The 20,549-nt window shown below is 37.2% G+C and overlaps 1 protein-coding gene across 3 annotated transcripts in view; it reads right to left on the reverse strand.

Annotated features, from left to right (window-relative positions):
* Positions 1-20,549, reverse strand: part of ARK2N (arkadia (RNF111) N-terminal like PKA signaling regulator 2N) — a 45,672-nt gene that overhangs the window by 12,618 nt on the left and 12,505 nt on the right. Inside the window, exons 2-3 of one of the 3 annotated variants that reach the window (XR_012584940.1) lie at positions 17,060-17,876; positions 10,092-10,617 (exon numbers count right to left, since the gene is read on the reverse strand). Coding sequence is in view for 2 of the 3 variants with exons in the window: in XM_074570357.1 (XP_074426458.1) it covers positions 10,163-10,617; positions 17,060-17,783 (1,179 nt within the window). In the remaining variant the exon portion in view is untranslated. Of the gene's footprint in view, positions 1-1,883; positions 10,618-17,059; positions 17,877-20,549 lie in introns of those variants that run through there. The other 2 variants (XM_074570357.1, XM_074570356.1) reach the window with 2 other exon arrangements.

Genomic DNA, 20,549 nt, shown 5'->3' on the forward strand with positions numbered 1-20,549 from the left:
AAAGGACTGAAGAAATCTTTAGAAATCACAAAGAACAAAATGAAAAGACTTTTCAGGAAAGATTGGCTTCTTTTAGGAGTGTTAAGTGGCTGCTGAAGACAGAAAGAATGTGATGAACAAAAAGTTTCAAATTTAGCTCTCTGAAGAGCCATTTCTACTGAGGTTTCTGGGGTGGGGCTTTTTGTTTTGGTAACTTGGTCCTTGAAACATAATTGAACCCACTATTTTAAGAAACGCCTATTTTGTGTTTAGCAACACACTTCATTAAAGAGCGACCATATTGCTTAAGTCATACTAAAGATCAGTTTTGCAACAAGGTATGAAGAAATTAAAAAATATTTCCGATCAGACCTGCCTCCAAAACAACAATTTCATAAAACAATGTTATATTACAAACTTAAAACAGACCCGACAAAAATAAATGGGTAGTTAAATGCCAATGTATTAAAGACCAAACTGTTCGCAACATGAAACACTGATGATTACGACTTGAAAAGAAGTCCTGATAATTAACTGAAAGGCAATCTTTGTCTTTTTAAAAGGCAATTACAAAATAATGGAATACCAAGTTCAAAAGTAAGCTCGGTGGATGTTCAGTTAATTATTTGTGAAAGCTGATGATTAAATTACATGCATAAGTTACAACTGGACTGAATCATGAGAGGCATGTTTTCTTTCAGTCTTATCATCAGAGTTCAGCGTGAACATATATAATGTGATCTGTAAAAATAAACAGTCGAGTGCAGAAGATACGAGGGTCAAGTACAATATTGACTATTTGACCATTTTTTCAATAGGTTATCTAAAATTTCAGGAGCTGTGTACTGTTCTTTCAGGCCTTTGTTTCTCTCGCTTCTCACTAAGGTCTCCAAAAGGAGAAGCGAAATTTGATTTTAGATAAACGTGTCTACACAAGTAAAATTATATTTGGATAAAAGGCACCCATAGTCTCAAGTCAAAATTGTACCACTCCTACATGTATAATCATGCAAAAATGTATAATAAATGTATATACATGCAGAGTGATATTCTCATCACCTACCCATAGAAATAACTTGTGTGAAAGTCTTCATCAGTAGGAAATACAAGCATAAACTTGTTATCTGTAGCTCCACTCTTGTATCTTCCACACTTCCAAACAGCACACCTTATAACTTAGCTTAAATTTAGTATACATCAAACAGACAAAAATATTTTCAAAATAATTTACACACTGTAATTATATTTGTCAGTGTAATAGCCACCAATTTAACAATCTGGAAAAAACAAGCTACCTATTTACAAAGCAATCACAGCAGAGATTTTATTTTTTTTTCTTTTCTCAGCCTTGCCTTTCAGGATCAGATTTGGAAATGAAAGGGCCCTGACACCAGGGTTATCTGTACCTATCACCAGTAACTGACCAACAAGGCCAAGATAATGGTGATGATGCTGCAACAAAACCTAGGATTCCCAACATGTATAAAAGAAGAAATCAGCAATGAATGCCTATGTGCATTTAAAAAAACAAAACAAACAAAAAACCCCAAAGCAACACAAACCCCCTATATATAAAGTTGTAGACAACTACAACTAGATGAAAGCTGCAGCAAAGGCATAAAAAAAAAAATAATCCTTTTTAGTTCTACACGGACGGGACAGGAAGGGTTAAATCTGGAAATAAATAATATTTCCCTGGCCAACTACATGATCATCTGATGATGTGATGCAAAGCGAATGCATGGCACCAAGAAATAAGGACAACTGGCTTCAGCTAGGAAATAAAGACTGAAAAAACGCTTTCAAGTTGGAAAGGTAAAAGGATTAACTATAACCACAGTTGTAACTCATCATCTTTTCTTTACAACAGAGCCACTCCTTGGAATTACCAACTGTAACAAAATTTCAACAGATAGAAAAACAGACACCAAAACAAACCATGCCAGAATCAAAATTTAATGTAGCACAATTAGGAGGTTCCCTGGTCAGTAACTTAAACAATTTATTTAAGAAAAAACATCACATCTTCTGAGAAGCCAAGGTAGCTGGAAGACTTACATTTCCCTGGTGATAAGCTTTAATTCATTTCTAAAGCAATAAATGCTTGAAAAAGACAAGGCTGAAAGTTAATAAGTACCAGCAGCAAAATACAGCTGTTGACATTTAATGTTAACAGGAGAAGGCAAAGACTGCATTTTTTTTTTTTTTTTTTAAAGAATTCAGAGGCAGAGGTCATCATGAGGACAGCATTTCCAAGTGTCCAGTTCTCCCTTAGTTTACACAGCTCATCAAAACTAATTCCATTCAGGACAACTGAATGAGAAGCCACATGCACACAAATCCAGGTCCACATATATCAATCTTCATTTTAAGCTTGCAGTGTAGAAAAGTCAGTAATTTCTTATCTGCTAGCCACTCACATGCTTTTCACAGAGCCACATCTCAATGTTCACCAGTCTAAACCGCGTTGTAAGATCCACATTCCTCTTACCCCTTAATTCATTGTAACAGCAACACAAGCAAAAAGGGGGAATCAACCATAAAATTTCACATGGAGGTTAAAAGCAGTGATCCTGTAAGAAACACCGTCACCTTTGCACTGCAGCAGCTGGGTATCACTGCACAGCAGGACTTTGTCATAGGACAAAAAAGATGTTAGCTAGCAGAACCTGGATGGGGAGTTTAGTCCTTTAAGTCATTACTTCTCTTTAGCTTTCTTAAATTTAGGCCCGTAGGGCCACGCTTATCCCCTAAACTCCCTCCCACTGAAGCCAGAGAGAGGAACTTCAGGGTCAAGTAATTTCAGCCCGGAAATTGCAGCCTGGAGCATCATCATCTCCCCTCCTTCCCCAGCAAACGGAAAGAGCTGAGACGACCACCTCAGAGAAGGCACCAAACTTTTACACAGCTAAAGTTCACCAAAATGAATTACAGCCTTAAGGATGGGATTTAAACTTTGCTATATTTTTTCTTCAACAAGTAGTGGAAAAAGACTGAAATCTCCAGAGGAGTATCCCCGATTGTAATAATTTCAAAATTAAAAGCCTAATTTTGGTGGGCTGAATCACCCTCTGGAGTCATCAGTATCTTTGCAATGGACGTGGAGCCCTATTTAGGTGTGAATATCACCCTAAACTTTAAAACATACCGAACAAGTACAATAATAATAGCAATAATAATTACAGCACTTTATTCTTATAAAAAGCTTTCCATTAGTGGATCTCGAAGAGCTCCGAGGCGGTTATTAACCTCCTTACACTACGGGGGAAACTGAGGCAAGCAGAGATTTGCTCAAGGCTAACAATCAGGGGAGCCCAGCTTCGCTGAAAATAACCCTCCCCTCAAATTACTGAGCTGTTTTTAACAGGTAAATTATTGAGGAGTTCAAAAACAGTGTTTAGGAATGCTTTCGTGAAACATGCAAAAGCTAAAAAGGCAACAAGAGGCGCCCACGTCTGCACAAGCCCAGGGAGATGGGGCTTCGTCCAGCCTCACTGCTGCACCTTTGCTGTGGATACAGGCACCGCTTTGTCTCCAACTCAGTACTCTAACCTAAACTGCTTTTATTTTTATATAACAAAAGAGAATACTGAGACATTTTAAAATAATAAAAGTTCTAAGACTGCCCTCGTTTACACTTGGCCCTTACATTTAAGGGAGAACTCCATTTACTTCGAGATTAAGCAAAACTTAGAATGGACTTTTAATACCTATACTAATTTTAAGATCAGATGATCAATACAATTAAAAAAAAAAAAATCATATTTAGTGTGCCAAAACCTAGAGGATTCATCTGAAGTGACTTGCCAAAAATAGTTTTACATCAGTAACTTTGATCCAAACAGAAAGGCTTCATATCCACGACTACGGGCTGAAGCAACAGACACTTCATTTTAGATAAAAAATACAAACCTGGTATTACTTAAAACCTGATCCAGAGCTGAGGTTTCCTAAAGTATGTGCAGTTCAAATGGCAAAACCTAGCTGACCCCTAAAACAGTTCCCAAAGGGGGATGGGGCACAGGAGATCTGTGCGCTTTTAAAGTTGTTTAGCAACATGAAACATTTTGTTACTATTTATGTTTATTTATTTATTCCAGGTTACAGTAGTTACATTTCAAAATTTACAGGGTTAAGCAAAGAATACATTGTAAATACCATAAAAAACAATAGTAGTGTAACAGCATTTTCTCTAAAATCATAAAGTGAACAAGAAGTTATCCATGAATCCACTTTCCTCACATTTTCCTTCATTTCACACAGTAAAGCTTTTGTGGTTTTTTTTTGTTTTTAACAGTAATAATAAAATAATAAAATCAAAACAACATGACCAAATGAGCACGTGTTCTCAGACTGGATCATTTTAAGTCTGTCACATCAAAAGAGATCTCAAAAATTCAAGTCTTGCTGATCAACATTCATTCTTTCAGGCTTTTTGATGACTAGATGGAAAATACCTTGGATTTGTTTTACCAAATTGCATATAAATGTATAATAAAGTCTTTTTTGTTGTGCGTTAAGCAAAGGCACATGGAACGTGGCTATGTACTGAAAATACCAGGAAGTGGCCTGCACTTTATATCTCATGATAGGATTTATTTTCCCTGATGTCACCCAATTATTTATTAATTACGGAAGCAGATGTATTAGCCAGATCTCTTCCCCAGTTTTACTTGCAAAAGCGTTATCAGGAGGGTTTTGGAAACCATCACACCCTGCTCTTACATAGCTATGACAGTTAAAGAAAAAAAAAAATAATAAAAGAAAAATCCCTATGTAATTACATGAGGAAAAGGCAGGTAAACATGCACCCAATACCCATCTCTCCAGAAAATACCACATTTTTGCAAGTAAAAACCGCATCTTCCCATGGAAGGACTGGTGCAGCCCTGATATAAAACTTCTGCTGGCCCTGCTCGATCAGTCCGCGAGACTCTGAAATCGCATCTAACTTAATAAGCCTATTTTCCATGTGGCTTCGTTTTGCTGATCTAACACGATGAGACTAACGAAATTTGTGAGAAAGAGCCGGTTTCTAGCTTCGTGTTTTGCAAGGTACCATCCATCTCTATCAATCAGCCTGAATATTTTAGCTTCCACAGTACAAATTACACAGCGGATTTGTTCCAACGCTTCCAAAAGTAACTGCAGTGGTCACAGTGCAGACCTCGATTATTTAAAAAAAAAAATAAAAAAAATCCAGTCAACTAGCCTGATTTACACACACTCATCAGGCAAAGACTCCCCTTAAAATCAGCTGAAGGATTCGGTGACCAAAAACTGCAGAAAAATTTCAGTTTCTAAGGAGGTGAAATGCTATCCCCATTGAAATTAGTAGCGATTTTCTACTGCTTTTAATAGGGCTAAGATTTAATTTATTAATGCCCTTGAAATACTACTTTTAGAAATAAGAGATTTACAGTATGTGGATACAGGAAGAAACAAAATATATTAACAAGAGAAATCAGTGATAATAAATATGTTTCAGTTTGTAAAATAACTGCCAAATATAATCCCGTTTCATTGAAGTTAAGATTGGTCCTCCAGTCTTAACTCTAGCAGCTCAGATAAAACAACGTAACAATCCTGAAAAAACACTAAAAGACACTGAGAACTTAAAAATTAGAGATGTATATTTCTGCCTGAATAGTTTTGTCCTAATACTGGTAAAAATAATACTGAAGAACAGTATATCTGAAAGGTGTAGGATTTTGCTTACCCCCCCTCCCTGGCTCAGTTATTTTTTGCAAGAGAAACACTGAATAAAGTTTCCCTGCCTTTAATGTTGTAAATAATTTCTTAAAAAAATTATCTTTTTCCTAAATAAAGCCTGATTTTTTTTTTTTTTTTTCAGAAGCATGTGAAGCAAAACCCTCAGAAGAAATGATGTGTGAAGGGTGGAATTTCCTATCGACCTTCCTTACCCAGCCCCACTCGAGAGAGGGAAGCAGCACAAACGCCTGGGGAAGAACCTGTGGCCAAAGCCTGCAAAACCACTGCACCCTAAATAAAGCCCCTGGGCTTCCAGGGACTCCTACTACAGAGGGTCCGATTCTAGGAGCAGATCCTTTAATTTTTCATTTATGGAACTGTCAGTTTGACATTCAGTGACATTTAAATTGAGCCTTTACATAAAGATTTCTTTCTTTTGCACTTGCACAAAAAATGCTAACAAATAAATAGCTGTGTTTCACCTGCTACTAAATCCCGTCTCAGCAAGTCCCATGGGTGTTCAATTACCCAAACAGCTGCCATACTGAAAACATATAATTCAATATTAAAAATGGCAATATAGGAACTTGAATAAGCCAGCTGGGTTTAAACCGGCACCATCTTCCCTGGAATTACACCAGTTTACACCAGCTGATCTGACTTGATGCATTTAACTCTTTCAAACCGTAAGATTAAAAAAAAAAAAAAGAAACTAAAATGTTTCTTTACTCCATTCTGGGATATAAAACCTAGAGCAATAATTCTAACTTATCATCTGTGATTCTCCACCTCTGTGCAAAACTCTGACTGATTTCTCCTCCACTTTTTGAATTTGGTGGTTTTGAAGTAATTTGTTGAGATGTGAGCATAAACATACCTTCCAACTCTGGTCTGGAAAGTAGAAGAGTTTCCTTCTCATAACCTTAAAGTAGTCTTATATAAAGCGAGACTGCTTTAATGAAATACGGAATGGGTGAGATTAAAATTTATGTTAAAATTTCGGCTGAAGAAATTTTAACTCCCTGAAAGTTTCTAGCCCTTTGAAAAATAAGAGCTTCTAATAGAAATCATGACAAACTTCACTGCGGCCATATAATATAGCAAAAATATTTCCAGAAGGAAAAAAAATATAAAAAAATCCAAAATTATGTATTAGGAATCTGTTTTCTCAAAGAGATGCCAAAGGCTGTCACGCAGACATTTAAAATACAGGCTCGGCACTCATATTGGTATCTGAAGGTTGGTTTCTTTAGTGCTCTGCATCTTTCACATTCACAACAGAAAGCAAGAAGAGAGATGCTCCTGTTTAACTGCCCAGCCTGCCAAATCCTTCATCAGGCAGGGTACACTACACCTGAACAACAGAAAGGTGGGATTCCCCTCTCAGCTCCGAGAAGGAGAAATGAGCTGATGGAGCAGACATTAAACTGTATAAATTCACTTCAAAGGAGATGACTTATGACAGCTGAGGATCTGGCTCCAGTTTTGAGCTAAGTGAAAAGAGCGACCCAACAAAATACTATTTGCCATTTACAAAACCATTTACAACCATTGGTCTTGCACAGGTGTTCTTAACAGTAGCTAGTTTTTGTGGGGAAATTAAGTTAAAATTATATCTAATATGAACTATTCCCTCCGTCTTCTGGGTGCCTTGGAATAATTTTATCCTAGAAAGAGTACAGCTTTGATGTCTGTATGCTCAACGGCTATAATCCTCTGCTTGTTCTTTCACATTCACAGCTACTTGCATTGAAAAAAACCCAACAATTAACATAAATGGATAAACATGTTTGACAGTTTTTCATTTTTGCCTATAGCAACCAAATCCAATTTTTTAAGCTATTAATACAGTGAATAACTTCGATTAATTTTTTTTTTTTTTTTTAAGCGATTACCTAACCAAACATTGAAAGCTAGCAGAAATTTCACTGGCTACATCCCTAATAAAGTTTTCATCCATTTATGAGATCAGCAGGCAAAAGTCTGTTTCATTCTGAGAGATAAATATGTTTAACTGATCTCCTTACACAATTTGTCTTGAAATACCTAATTGCTCCATATATATACTATTTTATAAAAAAGGTTAAGGGCATGCTTACAGACATACTGAGTTAAGTGACTCTTATCAAAAGAAATCAGTCACTGCAAAAAGCTGCTTCTGCATGCATGGGAAGACTCGTCATGCTTTAAAATACACTGCTCTTATCATTGTCATAAAGGTGTGTGTATATATATATATATATCTCAAATCTATGAAAGCCAGAAGGATCTGATTTTTTTGTATCAGCAAAGAATCTTCCCTGAAGGATCTTAAATTTTAAACAGATGAGGACAAATTTATTAAATTGCAATCAAACAGAAAATAACTCATTTAACTTTTACCTATAGTTAAGTTAAAAATGCACACAATGTCAGACGAGGGAGTTTTCTTACAAGTTCATATCAAAATCTCTGTATCAAAATTATGCATGAAGGTGATCTGTAAAGAATTTATTCCAGTAGTTAAAAATTATCTCCTGCATAGTCTTGCAAACAGTTACTCTGAAAATAACATAGCTCTCTAAACTCTTTTTTTTTTAATGAAGGCATCGCATACTGTTAAAACACCACTGTTAGTATTATGCTGATAACAAAAAGCATTTCTTGAGTTCCTGTTACAGGTTTGATCCAAACCTCCACATAAATTGATGGAAAAACCTCCCACTGACTTCAGGGAGGAAAAAAATCCAGATCTACAGAAGACAGTGATTATTTCCAACAGGAAGAAAAGGAATTATACTGAAATAATTAGGCGGAAAAAAACGCGACTGTGGTTTAAAATGCAAAATATCAGCGCTAAAGGAGACCTATAGTGTTCTCTTTAGTTAAACTATACCTATGTAAAGACTTTCAATTTCCATTATTAGAACTTTAATTTGAATTAGAAACTTTTAGCAAGTTCTAACTGTTGATAAATATACATTTTTGGTAGCTACGGAGAAGTTACTTCACATGAAGAAAGGCCTTAATGGAGAGGTGACCAAAAAAATCCCTGTGTGTAATGATACCAGTAAGAATTAAATAGAGATTTCTAATATATAGTTTAAATCAATCCTACTTTAAACATCACAGTTTCAAGCCTGCCTATTCGGGATAACTATCAGTATAAAAAAATCCACACAATAGCAAGTTGTTGTATTATTTAAATGAAACTAATGTTCTGGCATTCCCCGTTATCACAAGTAAATAACCTTTTCAGTGGCATTCAAACATGGTCCAGAAGAAGCTCCAGCTGGCTGACCCAGGCCAGCAACCCACACCTTCAGACCACCACAGTGTTTACTAATCTGACCGTCAAACCTTCCTTTAAATTCTTGTGCCATGGCTCAATCCATCCACCGGTGGCCGCTTATCTTCGGACTGACACGACTATTTTTATTCCAGCATGAAGGATGCGGTTTGATCGTATATACAGAAGGAAGCAGCAGCGCTTTTTCTGCGCAGGTCATGCGTGTTGGGTGTGATTCATCTCACCTAACTTCAGCCAAAAGTTATCTGTTCTAAACTGTTTGTAAGGGAGGTTCAGACCACTAATGGAAGAGAAAGATGCTGGCAGGAGGTATGCTCTGTAGGCGCTTATCTCTTCCCATTGACTCAGAAGGAGATCCACAGAACAGCAAACTAGACACCTAAACTTAGAGGAGATGACTTCCACCCAAACCGAACACACACACACACACATATATCTCTATGTATACATGTGCGTATTTGTGTACACAGTGTAAGACAGCTGCTTCCATAAATATGCTATGTGCAACACAGCAGTGACATTAATAAAAACTCTGGACAGAAAATGAACTACTAAATGGGAGACAGAAAGAAAAAATAACCAGTCGTGCACATTTGTTATATATAGCTGAATCTTTAGGAAAAGCTTATTTATTACTTCTGCCTAAAAAGGAAGAAGAAAAAAAACTACTGTGTGACATGTTCAAGCTGCAAAACTTGTAAACAGATAGTTAAGAAAAAGTTACGGGTCTGTATCTAGCCTGGTTCTCTAGGGTACTTTACATCTTTAAATATAAAACTTATTTCCTTATATAAATGTTTTAACATGCAAAAAGCGCATCTGGACGAATACTCTGAATGCTCCTACTGTAACAAACATAGCTCTACTGATTTGGGGGTATCTAAACAAGGATTCTAAGTTACATTTTCCCAAGTTTGGTGATGAAAGCTTAGGGTGGTTTACCCCCACACCTTTAAAGGTGTTTGTATGTGTGTGCTGGCACATGCACACGGGTACACTGTGGGGTTTTTTAAACGACATATATACTGTCTATGAATTAAAAAAATGATACCATGGTAATACAACCCAAAAGAGAAAAACAAAACAAACATATAGGAAGAGAAAAGCAAACCTTGTTCTTAGCATAATCCAAAGTAACATCAAGATTGCAAAGAGCGGATTTTTTTTTTTTTTTTTGTAAGTTTATGATTGATTCAGGTCAGGCTCTGCAATATTCCCATTCTCTGGAAAGATAGGTGGAAAATTGTTATTAAAAGTCGCTGGAAATTCTAGTGTAGCATCGACATTTTGATAGCCCATGTAAGAATTAAACGACTGCTGTGGAAGTACTTGGCTATCAGGCATCTGTATGAAAGCCCCTGACTGGGTGGTAGGGGGGATTCTTTGGCCAACTAGTTGAATTTTAGGTTCCCTGGGCTCCAGTTGTTGCTTGCTTTCTTCATCCGTGTCAAGACGGGTTAGCTTTTCTATCCACATGCGAAATTTCTCCTCTGTCTGCCTCTGCATCTCGGCAAAGCAGTTCATGGCCTCTTCCAGGACATTGCCTATGCAGTTCCTATCCCACACGGTGCCCCTGTCAAGCAATCCTGGAATTTCCCTGGTCGCTCCTCCAGATCCCCCAGCACGACTGAAGCCAGCTTTAAAGACATTGAGGCCATTTGATAAGACATCATTAAGTAAGAACATAATATCGTTTAATAAGGCATGTTAACTCAGGAAAACAAAACTTTTCTAATTGTGTCCCTTGGATATGACAACAGGGGAGGAATTAGCAAATATTAACCAACAGTATTACCATCAAAAATAACATTTTACACTCACTGAGGTTATAATAGGAATTTTGGCTTCAAAATAATTTTTATTCTAGAATTCTCAGACAATTCTGTCACAAAGGTCTTTTTTTTTTTAATAAACGAACCAAATTAGTCCAATTCCCTTACAATTCCTGTTTTGAATTCAACTGAAGGTGTCAAAAAACATTATACAATAACATGTTTTGTTCTGTTAGGCTGTGATCCAAAATACTACTGTTTAACTAGTAAACCTGATAATTACGCGTATTTTACTTATATGCTTGAACCCTTTTATAATGGACTGTTAAAACCAGACAAAACTGTACACAAGATAACAGAGATAAAGGCTGACACAGTGATTTGCAGTATCTGAAGAAGCCAAGCCCAAAGCTCTCCGCCTAATGTCGGAGAACACACTAAATGCCAATGAAGAGAATATAACACCACAAAGACACAAACACAAAGAGATAGGTGAATGCTGTGCTAACACACGAGGTGGAATCACCCTGCCTTAGGTCTGATGGACACAGCTACATCACCAGGGTAATCCCCATGAGATGCTGATCAACCTCCCACCAACTACCATTGCACGATGCCACCGTCCAGGCAGCATTTCTAGTGTTAATTCTAGCCAAGGGAAAAAACAGACAGGGCAAAGTTGGAAGGAAATTGTTCTCCTTCCTCCTATCCATCAAAAAGATGGTTAAAATGATTGGCTTTGGGATTATCAGGAAAAACTTTAGCAGCAAGAAGAGAAGGCCATACTCATTATCTTACTCTATCGATAAGAAATGGCAGTGGTATCTATATTTTTAAGTTAGAGCTCATTCAGGAATCCCCAATTAAAACTCCAAGAAAAACAGGCTCTGTACCCGTTTGAGGAATGATAAACAATGCAAGCATGCTCGCCAAACACACAAACGTGACCCAAGGTAATTCCAAAACAAGACAAGCATCACATCAAACTATACAAAGCAGCTACAGAACCTGATGATTTAATATGCAAACGTGAAACTTGTAGGATCCTCTAGCTTAAGAATAACAGAAAATATCCTAAGAGTGAGAGAAATCATTGCACAACCTAAGCAAAAATTTACTAATAAAAACATAAGGCACTAAATCTTTATTGGGATTTCACTGTGCACATTAAATTACAGTATTACTTAAACAACACATTCTTTTTAGAAGCTATTTAAATGAGGTATATGTAAGTCCTTCAGTAACAGCTAAGCAGAGACTAGGCTTATTCTTTTATTTCTGAGCAGTAGCAATGCTACTCGTCAGGGGCCAAAACCCTTCTATTAAAGCCCCTACTTTTTAACTCTTCTCTCCCATCTGTTTACCTAGCAGGCAGGATGGAAATTCAGCATTCAGGTCCTCTGCTCAAAAATAAATTACTTTACAGAAACTAATTTACATCCCTCCGACTGCATTTTAATTAAAATTAATTCAGTGAAACGGTACCGTTTTCCTAAAATGTTGTTCCTTTTGTATGTTCAATGTCTTTTTCCTCCCTGAAAAAAAATATTTCTTATGTTTATATACTCCTAGTGTTAAACATCCAATATGATTCTGTTTGTCTGTCTTTAGTCAGGGATCTTATCCTAAGATCAACTAACGAAATGTCAGTCTTTCTGATTTCCACAGGCTTACGGTCAGACACCTTTAAGTAATGTTGAGTAAGCATTAATTGCAATTTAAATAAAAACTATTGATGGTGGTACGGGAGACAATCCAGCTAAACTTTTGAAGTTAAGAATGAGCTAGCATGATCAAAATTGACAAAACTGTTTTGTAAACTGAAGAGACTATGTATTGAAATATATATTACCCTGCGACACTATTTTCAAAAGGCATCATTCATAGTACATCTACAATTTACAGTAGCAGCAAATCAATGCTTCAAATGCTTCCTTTGCAATTCTTATAACGAGCCTTATTCAATCTTTTCTTTCCTGGTGGCCTTCAGGGTTAGAAAGACAACCAAGCCTAAAAATGCGTTTTTATTATATTAAATGCGTATTTATTATATTATATTACCTAACTGGTTGCTTTGCTATCTGTAAACTTACACCTCTACAGTTTTTGAAGTTACGCCAAGAATTTGTGAAGAAATTTGCAATTACAAAGGGGTCAGAAGCCAAGACTCATATCTCATTTTCAAGCCAATACCTCCTGCAAAACTGCACCTAAGAAACGCCCCAATGCTATACCTTTATGGGATCTATTAAATACTATCTAAACAACAATCAAACCCAAAAGTTTTTTAATTTAGGAAGTCTGACAACATAATTTCAGAAGATGTGCCGCATCTTCATTGTAATTAGCAATGGTGGATCCCTCTGTGTCCTTATGGAACCCAACATTTCCAAACGAGTATCTTACTGCAAATCACTCAGCAGATTATTTTTTTTTCACCCCTGTTCTTCTATAATTTTCATTCTGAGTTACTTCAACCAAATTCATCCCTTAGAAGATGCGTCACCCACAGTCTATGCAGAATCCTTAGGAGTACGTAACCTGGCTGAGTCCCTCACATACATTCTTCCCCTCTCTCTGGATTTCTATGTATTAAGAACACTTTGTGTGAGCTGCAACAGCTTTTTTAACATCAATACTCAAACTTTTAAACAGATTTTTTGAAAGCCTAAAACATGAGTCACTCCTATTTTAATTCATATTTTTCTGAGTTGTAGAAAGAACAATGGTGGTGAAATGCCAGTATTTTCATATTATATTTGAATTTTTAAAAACCCTTTCCTTCTCCCAAAGAAAGTGTTTACAAAGAAATAAACACTGATTCTCAGCCTTGCTCTCATGCCAATTTCATTCAGAGTTAATTTGCATGGTTAAATTTGAAATTGTTTTAAAGGAAAAACTTCAAACACCAGAACTTATTTCAGGACTCAAAGATCATCCTCGTATGCCAGAGATGCTACCTGGGGTTTAAGAATGGTAAAATCCTAAATGCCAACAGAGATGCTCAATCATCAGAAGATAAGAAAATTGCTCCTCATCTGCACTAATTCAAAAATAATGGCATTCCCTGAATTAAAGAGACCAAGATTATGACTGCTCAGGTCAGTGAAAAGATTCTCAGTAGCATCCATGAAGTTTAGATTGAACCTGTATTTTCAGGCATAAACTAACACCGTGTAACACATCCAGAATAACATAACATATATAGTGCTTTGCTCCTACTGAGCTCACAATATGTGTATTGAAGTTTCAGCAGTGAGATCTCAACTCTTTACTCTTCAGTTTTTCTTGAGAAGAAAAACAAGCCTACCAGTATTTTAATCCACATTACATTTGAATTCAGCAGAGAACTGACTCTGTTGCACAACGATTCGGTTCACAACTTGTGTGCACATACAAGACGAAGCTAATAACACTACACACGTTCATGGCATTATTTTGTATTTCACTAAATATTTTTATTACCATACTAATTTAGCCAAACGTATTTCAGAACCAGTCCTGTGGACAGTTTGAAAAAACTAACTGCACTATTAAAATGGAAGAGGTTCAGTTACACAATGTGAAAGACTACTGTATTCTCAAATGTGGCCCTTCAATTTTCAGACCACACCCAAGTGAACTGTCTTCTGTAACGCTCCCTACGTCAATAGAAGGTTAAGAGCCAGAGTATGTGCAGCCTTTGTACTGGACGGCCACCTTAAATTAACTGTCATTAAAAGTTTTGGAGCATCTCTGTTGGCAAAACTATTTTTTCAGACAGTCGGTATTTGAAAATCAGTCCCAATAATAAGCTGCATTTAGACAGTAACCAATATTACAGCTGAAGAGTCCCAGTACAGTAAGACTAAGGGGAACACAGGCTACCTGTACAACTCTTCTGCATCAATGTGTGCAGACTTTAGAAGGCAAAAGTTTTAACGTGCTTATGTCCTTCTGACAGGTGCACTGTAGTTTCTCGACATTCAAGTTCATGCATCCAGTTAAACCTGAAGTCTTCCCTCAGCTTTTCTGCGTGCAGAGCACACTTATGCCCTGAACTTCCGTAATGTTTTTTGATAACCTGTATTCTTTTCTAACTACCTGTTCAGTCCCTAAATTTTGAGGATATTCACAGTGTAACTCTAAGTGCACTAAAATGGCTTTGTAGTAAAAAAAAATAAAATAAAATAAATAGTTTAAGCGCTTTGCCGGTTCCAGGAAGAGGGATCGTAGATGGCATGTGAACCTGCCACCACAATGGAGAGCTGGGAGTCCTGCTCAGATTCACAGCTCCACTGCATCTGTTAAGATCACAACGTTTCTTTAACCCACAAGTGGCACAGGATGCATTTTTGGCCAACCTTGTCCTTATCTCTATAGACAATATTTTTCTCTTGTACTTAAGAGCTTCCCACAAACCAAAGCCATTGCCATTTAAAGGAAAACCACAACATGGCAGGTATGCGTTGCACCTAATTCCAAAAGGACAGCTTTAGTGTCTTAAATGTAATTTAATATCAAGCAGATGATACGTATTATGAAATCAGAATAAACGTCATTGTTCCTCCAGATGGTTTTTGCACTCCCACATCTTGCATCGCAGGCAAAAATTGGGCCTTGGTGTAATTATCGCTAAATTAAAAAATTATTTTGTACACTACAACAAGACCTTTTCACTGCAAATCATCTTGCAGTTAAGACCAAGAGCTCAAATGCAGAACAGCCTAGTGACATAGAAAAAGTACCCTAGAGTGGTTTCAGATCTCCGCAATGGAAGTCAGAAATCTAGGCAGATCTGAAAATATCATGTGGTGCATTTACTGGGTCACAAGGTACTTTTATGACTTAAAAAAAAAGAATATAACCTGCGGGATTTACTGTGTGTTATGGTTTTTTTTAGGGATGGGGAGGAACCTGTCCCAAAAGTCAATGAAATACTCTTCTTCAACAGGCTTTAAATTGGGCTTTAATTCCCCAGCGAAGTGTAAATACAGTAAATAAAAAAGGCACAAAACTACAAAAGCTAGAAGATTAACTACTAAATTGGTAAAAATAATTTTAGATCTCTATTAAAAGTTTACTACACAATAATTATAGGAGGACTATACCTTTTGCAGAATTTCTAATAATAAATATTAACATCCTTTGTGCAACCTGCTTCCTAGCAATATGTGGGAAAAATGCCAGCTCTCATGGTGGCAGAATTGTTCACCATAATTAAGCCACTTAAAACACAGTTATTTGTAAAATCTGCTGCAAATCGTTTAAACAATTCATCTAGCAAACATTAGTTCAGCAACTTAAGACTAATTATTGCAGTTTTCCTTTAAATGCTCTTGCCCTATGTAAGCTGTTATTTCCAAAAAAACCCAAACTTCTAGCATAGGAGGCAAAAAGGCATGTAACCCAGTAAAAATTGGCAAGCCAAAAAGTTTATTTTTATGTGATTTTATTTTTGATTGCCATACGAAGACTGCCATATGATGACGGTTCTATGGCATAATACGCTGCAAGAATAATTCACACAAAATCCTGTCCACGGCACTTGGGCTAATAAAATAGCAAAGACTCAGCAGACAAACTTGGAGAATTCGTCTTTCTTTTGCTAATAAAGTTATTAGAAGGCCCCTATAATTTAACATGGACATGTCTGAAAGTTAAAAGTATAGAAATTATAGATCGTTATGACACAGGAAAAGGGTAACAGCTTTGCCTAAAATGTTAAAAATTTAGGTGTGGCTTGGGCACCTGCGTAAACAAACTCATATTTATGTCCTAAAATAGGTGACCAGCTGCAATCTGCAAGAGTTTACAATAAGGCTAAGTAGGTTTGCCATGCACTGAAACGTAGAGCTGAAAGCACAGTCTAAGTGCAATAGTGAACAAGGCCTTACTGTAACATGGGCAAGAGGTATGCCATCGCATTTCTAACACACCTGCCAAGGCTGTGGTCTTAATATATTAAAGCAAAGCTGGCCACTTATCTTAAGAATGTATTTATTAATTATCACCATCTAATGGGATCTGACAGCACTGATAGGAGTTCATATAGGTTTACAATGGAAAAGATCTGAAAATTCCAGAATTCAAAGATAGTCCTTCCTCCAATTTCCCATTTTTATGCTTTGTAGGTGTGCAAAAGTGCACTGAAACCTCAGAACAGATTTTAAAATTTGCCCATGTCTTGTTAATATACTGCAGTCTTCAAATTTACACAGAGCTGCAGTTCTCCTGGTTTTTCTCAAGTGTCACTCATCAAATTTAGCATGACAGCTGAGAAACGATGTCAGATGCGTTACAGTTCAGTTTAAAAAACATCCTCTACCTGGTATCTCTGCAGTGATTGTCTTGCTGCTCCCTGAAACCTCTTCGTCATCATCTGATGAACTTGTGCTCGAGTCACACGTCAGGTCACTATCACTGGTACTGCTGTCCTGCAGCAGGTTGTACTTCTTGCGAGCAGCTGCCTCCCGTTTCTGCCTTAACAGCCGAATTCTTTCTTTGTGCTTTTGGCTTCGATGACCTTTTACCTTGGTAACTCGACCATTCTGCTTATCACTAGACTGTCGGTTTTTCTTGGCAGCCATTGCTGAAGTTTCACTTTCGGACCTGGATCGCCTGGATTTCCTCCCAGCTGCAGCCCCAGATGCCGCCGAAGGGTCTCCCCCTACAGCAGCTTCAGCTTGACAGGGCTCATTCTCTTCTGTGGAAGACAATGTATCTGAGTCAGCCAAATGCCCACTGGAAGAAGGGGAAAGCATGCAATGATTAGAAGAGTCACTTTCGTAAACTCGACCACCCGTTGGCTTATCGCTCTCTGTAGATGCTAGCTGAGACTCTGAGGAGTCTCGCCTCAGTTCCATCAGTAAGCAAGGCATGGAAGAGAGCACCGCAGAGTCTGCTGCAGTGGGCACGTCGTCTTTCTGAGTTTGTGTCTCGAGTTCTATAGGTCCGTCTTCATCAGGAGCAGTCTCTTGCTTTTCAGAAGTCTTTGGTGGAACTTCTGAATCAACAAGTTCTTCTGCTTTTCCTACTGCCTCCATCTTCATTTCAGAACACCAAGGTCCTCCTGGTCTCAAAGCATGGAGTACGTGGTCTGGAAGGCTGGGTGGACTAGATATGGACTTCAGCAAGACAGCAGCCTGCACAAGAACAGAACAGTAATAATTTACCCAAATAACTCACTCAGTCCTGCTCTTCACAGTATTACCTAAACAGCTCTTTGCTTTCAGTTACAGACAGTGTGGTTCAGTATTGTCTTGGTTTTCTTTATTTACTTTTTCATAGTGAACTCATCCTGTTACATCAAACTATTCTTCCTTTTACACACCCATAGAAGATAGTATTGAAACAACATTAAGTGTGATTCACTTCACGAGATCAAAGCATCTGAAAATAATAAAAATATTTCTAAATTTTACTTTATAAAATTTAAAACAATATATTATAAGCAACATATGATAAACTCCTTTACCTAGAACTTGAAAGGTATTTTACTGGAGAATTTTAGCCCTTATGAACCACGTCAGCCTGAAAATTCCCAGACTTGGTAGTCATCTACCTGGACAGACCAGAAAACAGTTCAGTTTCCCTATCTATGAGAAATCTACTTTCAGTTGAACAGGACCTCAACCTCATAAAATTACAACGGTTTTACGGTAATTTGCAGATTTACAGTACCAACATGATATAGGAGAGATCCAGCCACTTTGAGGAGAAACCAAGTGGCTTCTGAACATTACGGAGCACAACTACAAACACCTTATTTTTCCAGTGGAACCGCTCTGCCTGTAGATCTCACATAACACCGACCTATTTCCAAGAAGCACCATGAAGTGATACTGAGTTGTCAGGGACACGGGGTTTACGGCATCTACTCAGCAGAGAACCACCATGCTGGTGAGTCACATAAAGACTTGTTAGGAGTATGTAATACCACTCAAGTGCTCCTTAAGTGTCTCCTATACAAGTCCTGGTTGTATGAGAACCTATAGGCTGACCTAGTTTCTCTCAAATCTGCCAGGAAAACAGCATCACATAGTACGGGGCTGCAAGCAAGAAACAGTATCCACCTGCAACTGGTATCCTATGTATTTCTTCAAGTTATAATTTAATAAGTGGCATTACTTCAGTGCAAACACAAAAACCCAAGCTATTTATCAAATTCATAACTTGCACGCTATTAACCCAAAAGCACCTGAAGCACCTTCAGGGAAATTTTGTCTCAGAGATCAATATTTACAATATTATCTTCATTCACACTCTCTCATCCACCTAAATTTTCACTTGAAATTCAACATAAATATCTTTCAATTACCACATTTGCTCACAGATGAATGGTATGAAACAAATCGCTTATGGGTTTAGAAGTACAGTAAATGATAAATTTATGGCACTTCAAAAAAAGTGTAGATAAGAAAAAGCAGTGTTAAGATTTAAACTAATGTTTTTTAAAAATGCATTTCTGCAGCCAAAGGCAATTAGTACTTAAGGAGATTGAGAAAGCATAGATGGTTCAGAGAGATTTTTCTGTACCTTGACAATCCTTCTTCAGTTTCCTAATAAATCCCAAGCTGCCTGTAATTCTATGTATGTAATTATATGCTGCTTCCCTCCTTCCATCTTGAGCACAAAATAAGGCTACTTCCCTGCTTCTAAAAGGTGCTGTGAAAAGCTCAATGTTGTCCTGTCTGCCCTAACCCACTTTGAAACTTAATTTTTAAAGAATACTAAAACGGAGTTCATGCTTCCTTCAGGCTAATGAATGAAATGTTGGATGGTGCAAGGGAATAATGAAAACATTTATGGGAGAGAAACATCAGTTAAAGACAGAAAGTGTAGTTAGTATCAGCCAACACAAGAAAGGTGGAGACGACAAGTCTAGGTCTGCTAAATAGGAAAAGGGAAAAAGAAACAAGTAAAACCAGCATTTTACTTCTAAAAAAAAAAGGAATAAAATACATATTGTAAAATATAGGAACATATATATATAAAAAAAAAAAGGTTGCCCATACTTGCACTGAGTAAAACTCTCTCAAAAGCAACTTAAAAGAAGAATGTAGGCAATAAATATTGTGTAAGGACCAGTTTATTTCCAAGGCCACGGCACAGCATCAACAAACCCAAATTATGAATACACACATTGAAGCATAAGCACATCCCAATACTGTAATAAAATTTCTAAATATTTCATCTGCAAATCTACATTATCAAATAATTCTCCCATTATACAGGTAAGTAAAGCACAGATTTGATGATTAAAAGACTGGCCAAGAGTTATACATGGTGGGATATGTATTGTACCTGCTTGTCCAGCTTCCAGCTTTGCTCTGGCCATGCACTTTGAGAAAAAAATATCTTTTCTAAGAGTTTTGAAATGTACGTGCAAGGAAAAAATTCGGTCGCTCAAATACAAACCAGAAGAATATTAGCCTGACCAAAAGAAATGTATTTAAATATTCATCCTAATAACAGCTGAGCAGCTTCTGCACTACTCATCCTTTTAGCCTGCGGAACACAAAGAACAGAGCTCAACACAAAGCTAAAGGGCAGCCAAAGTGAACTAGAGAATCTTTTTCACAGACGTCCGACTTGGGAACATCATCCACCTCACAGCTCCCAAAGGGGACTATAAAAACACTTGCCCTTCCACCCCTCTGGCCTATCAGCCAGTAAAAAATTATGTTTCATCTACATGTTGCCACCTTGCTAACAGTCTAATCCAACGATTTAAGAAGATCTTTTCGTTATATAGTAGGATCTTACTTTAACTACTCATGCTGGTTTGATCCCTCACACAGGGGATTATTATTTTC

Source organism: Larus michahellis, chromosome Z (genome assembly GCF_964199755.1).
Source record: "Larus michahellis chromosome Z, bLarMic1.1, whole genome shotgun sequence".
Classification (NCBI taxonomy): Eukaryota; Metazoa; Chordata; class Aves; order Charadriiformes; family Laridae; genus Larus; species Larus michahellis.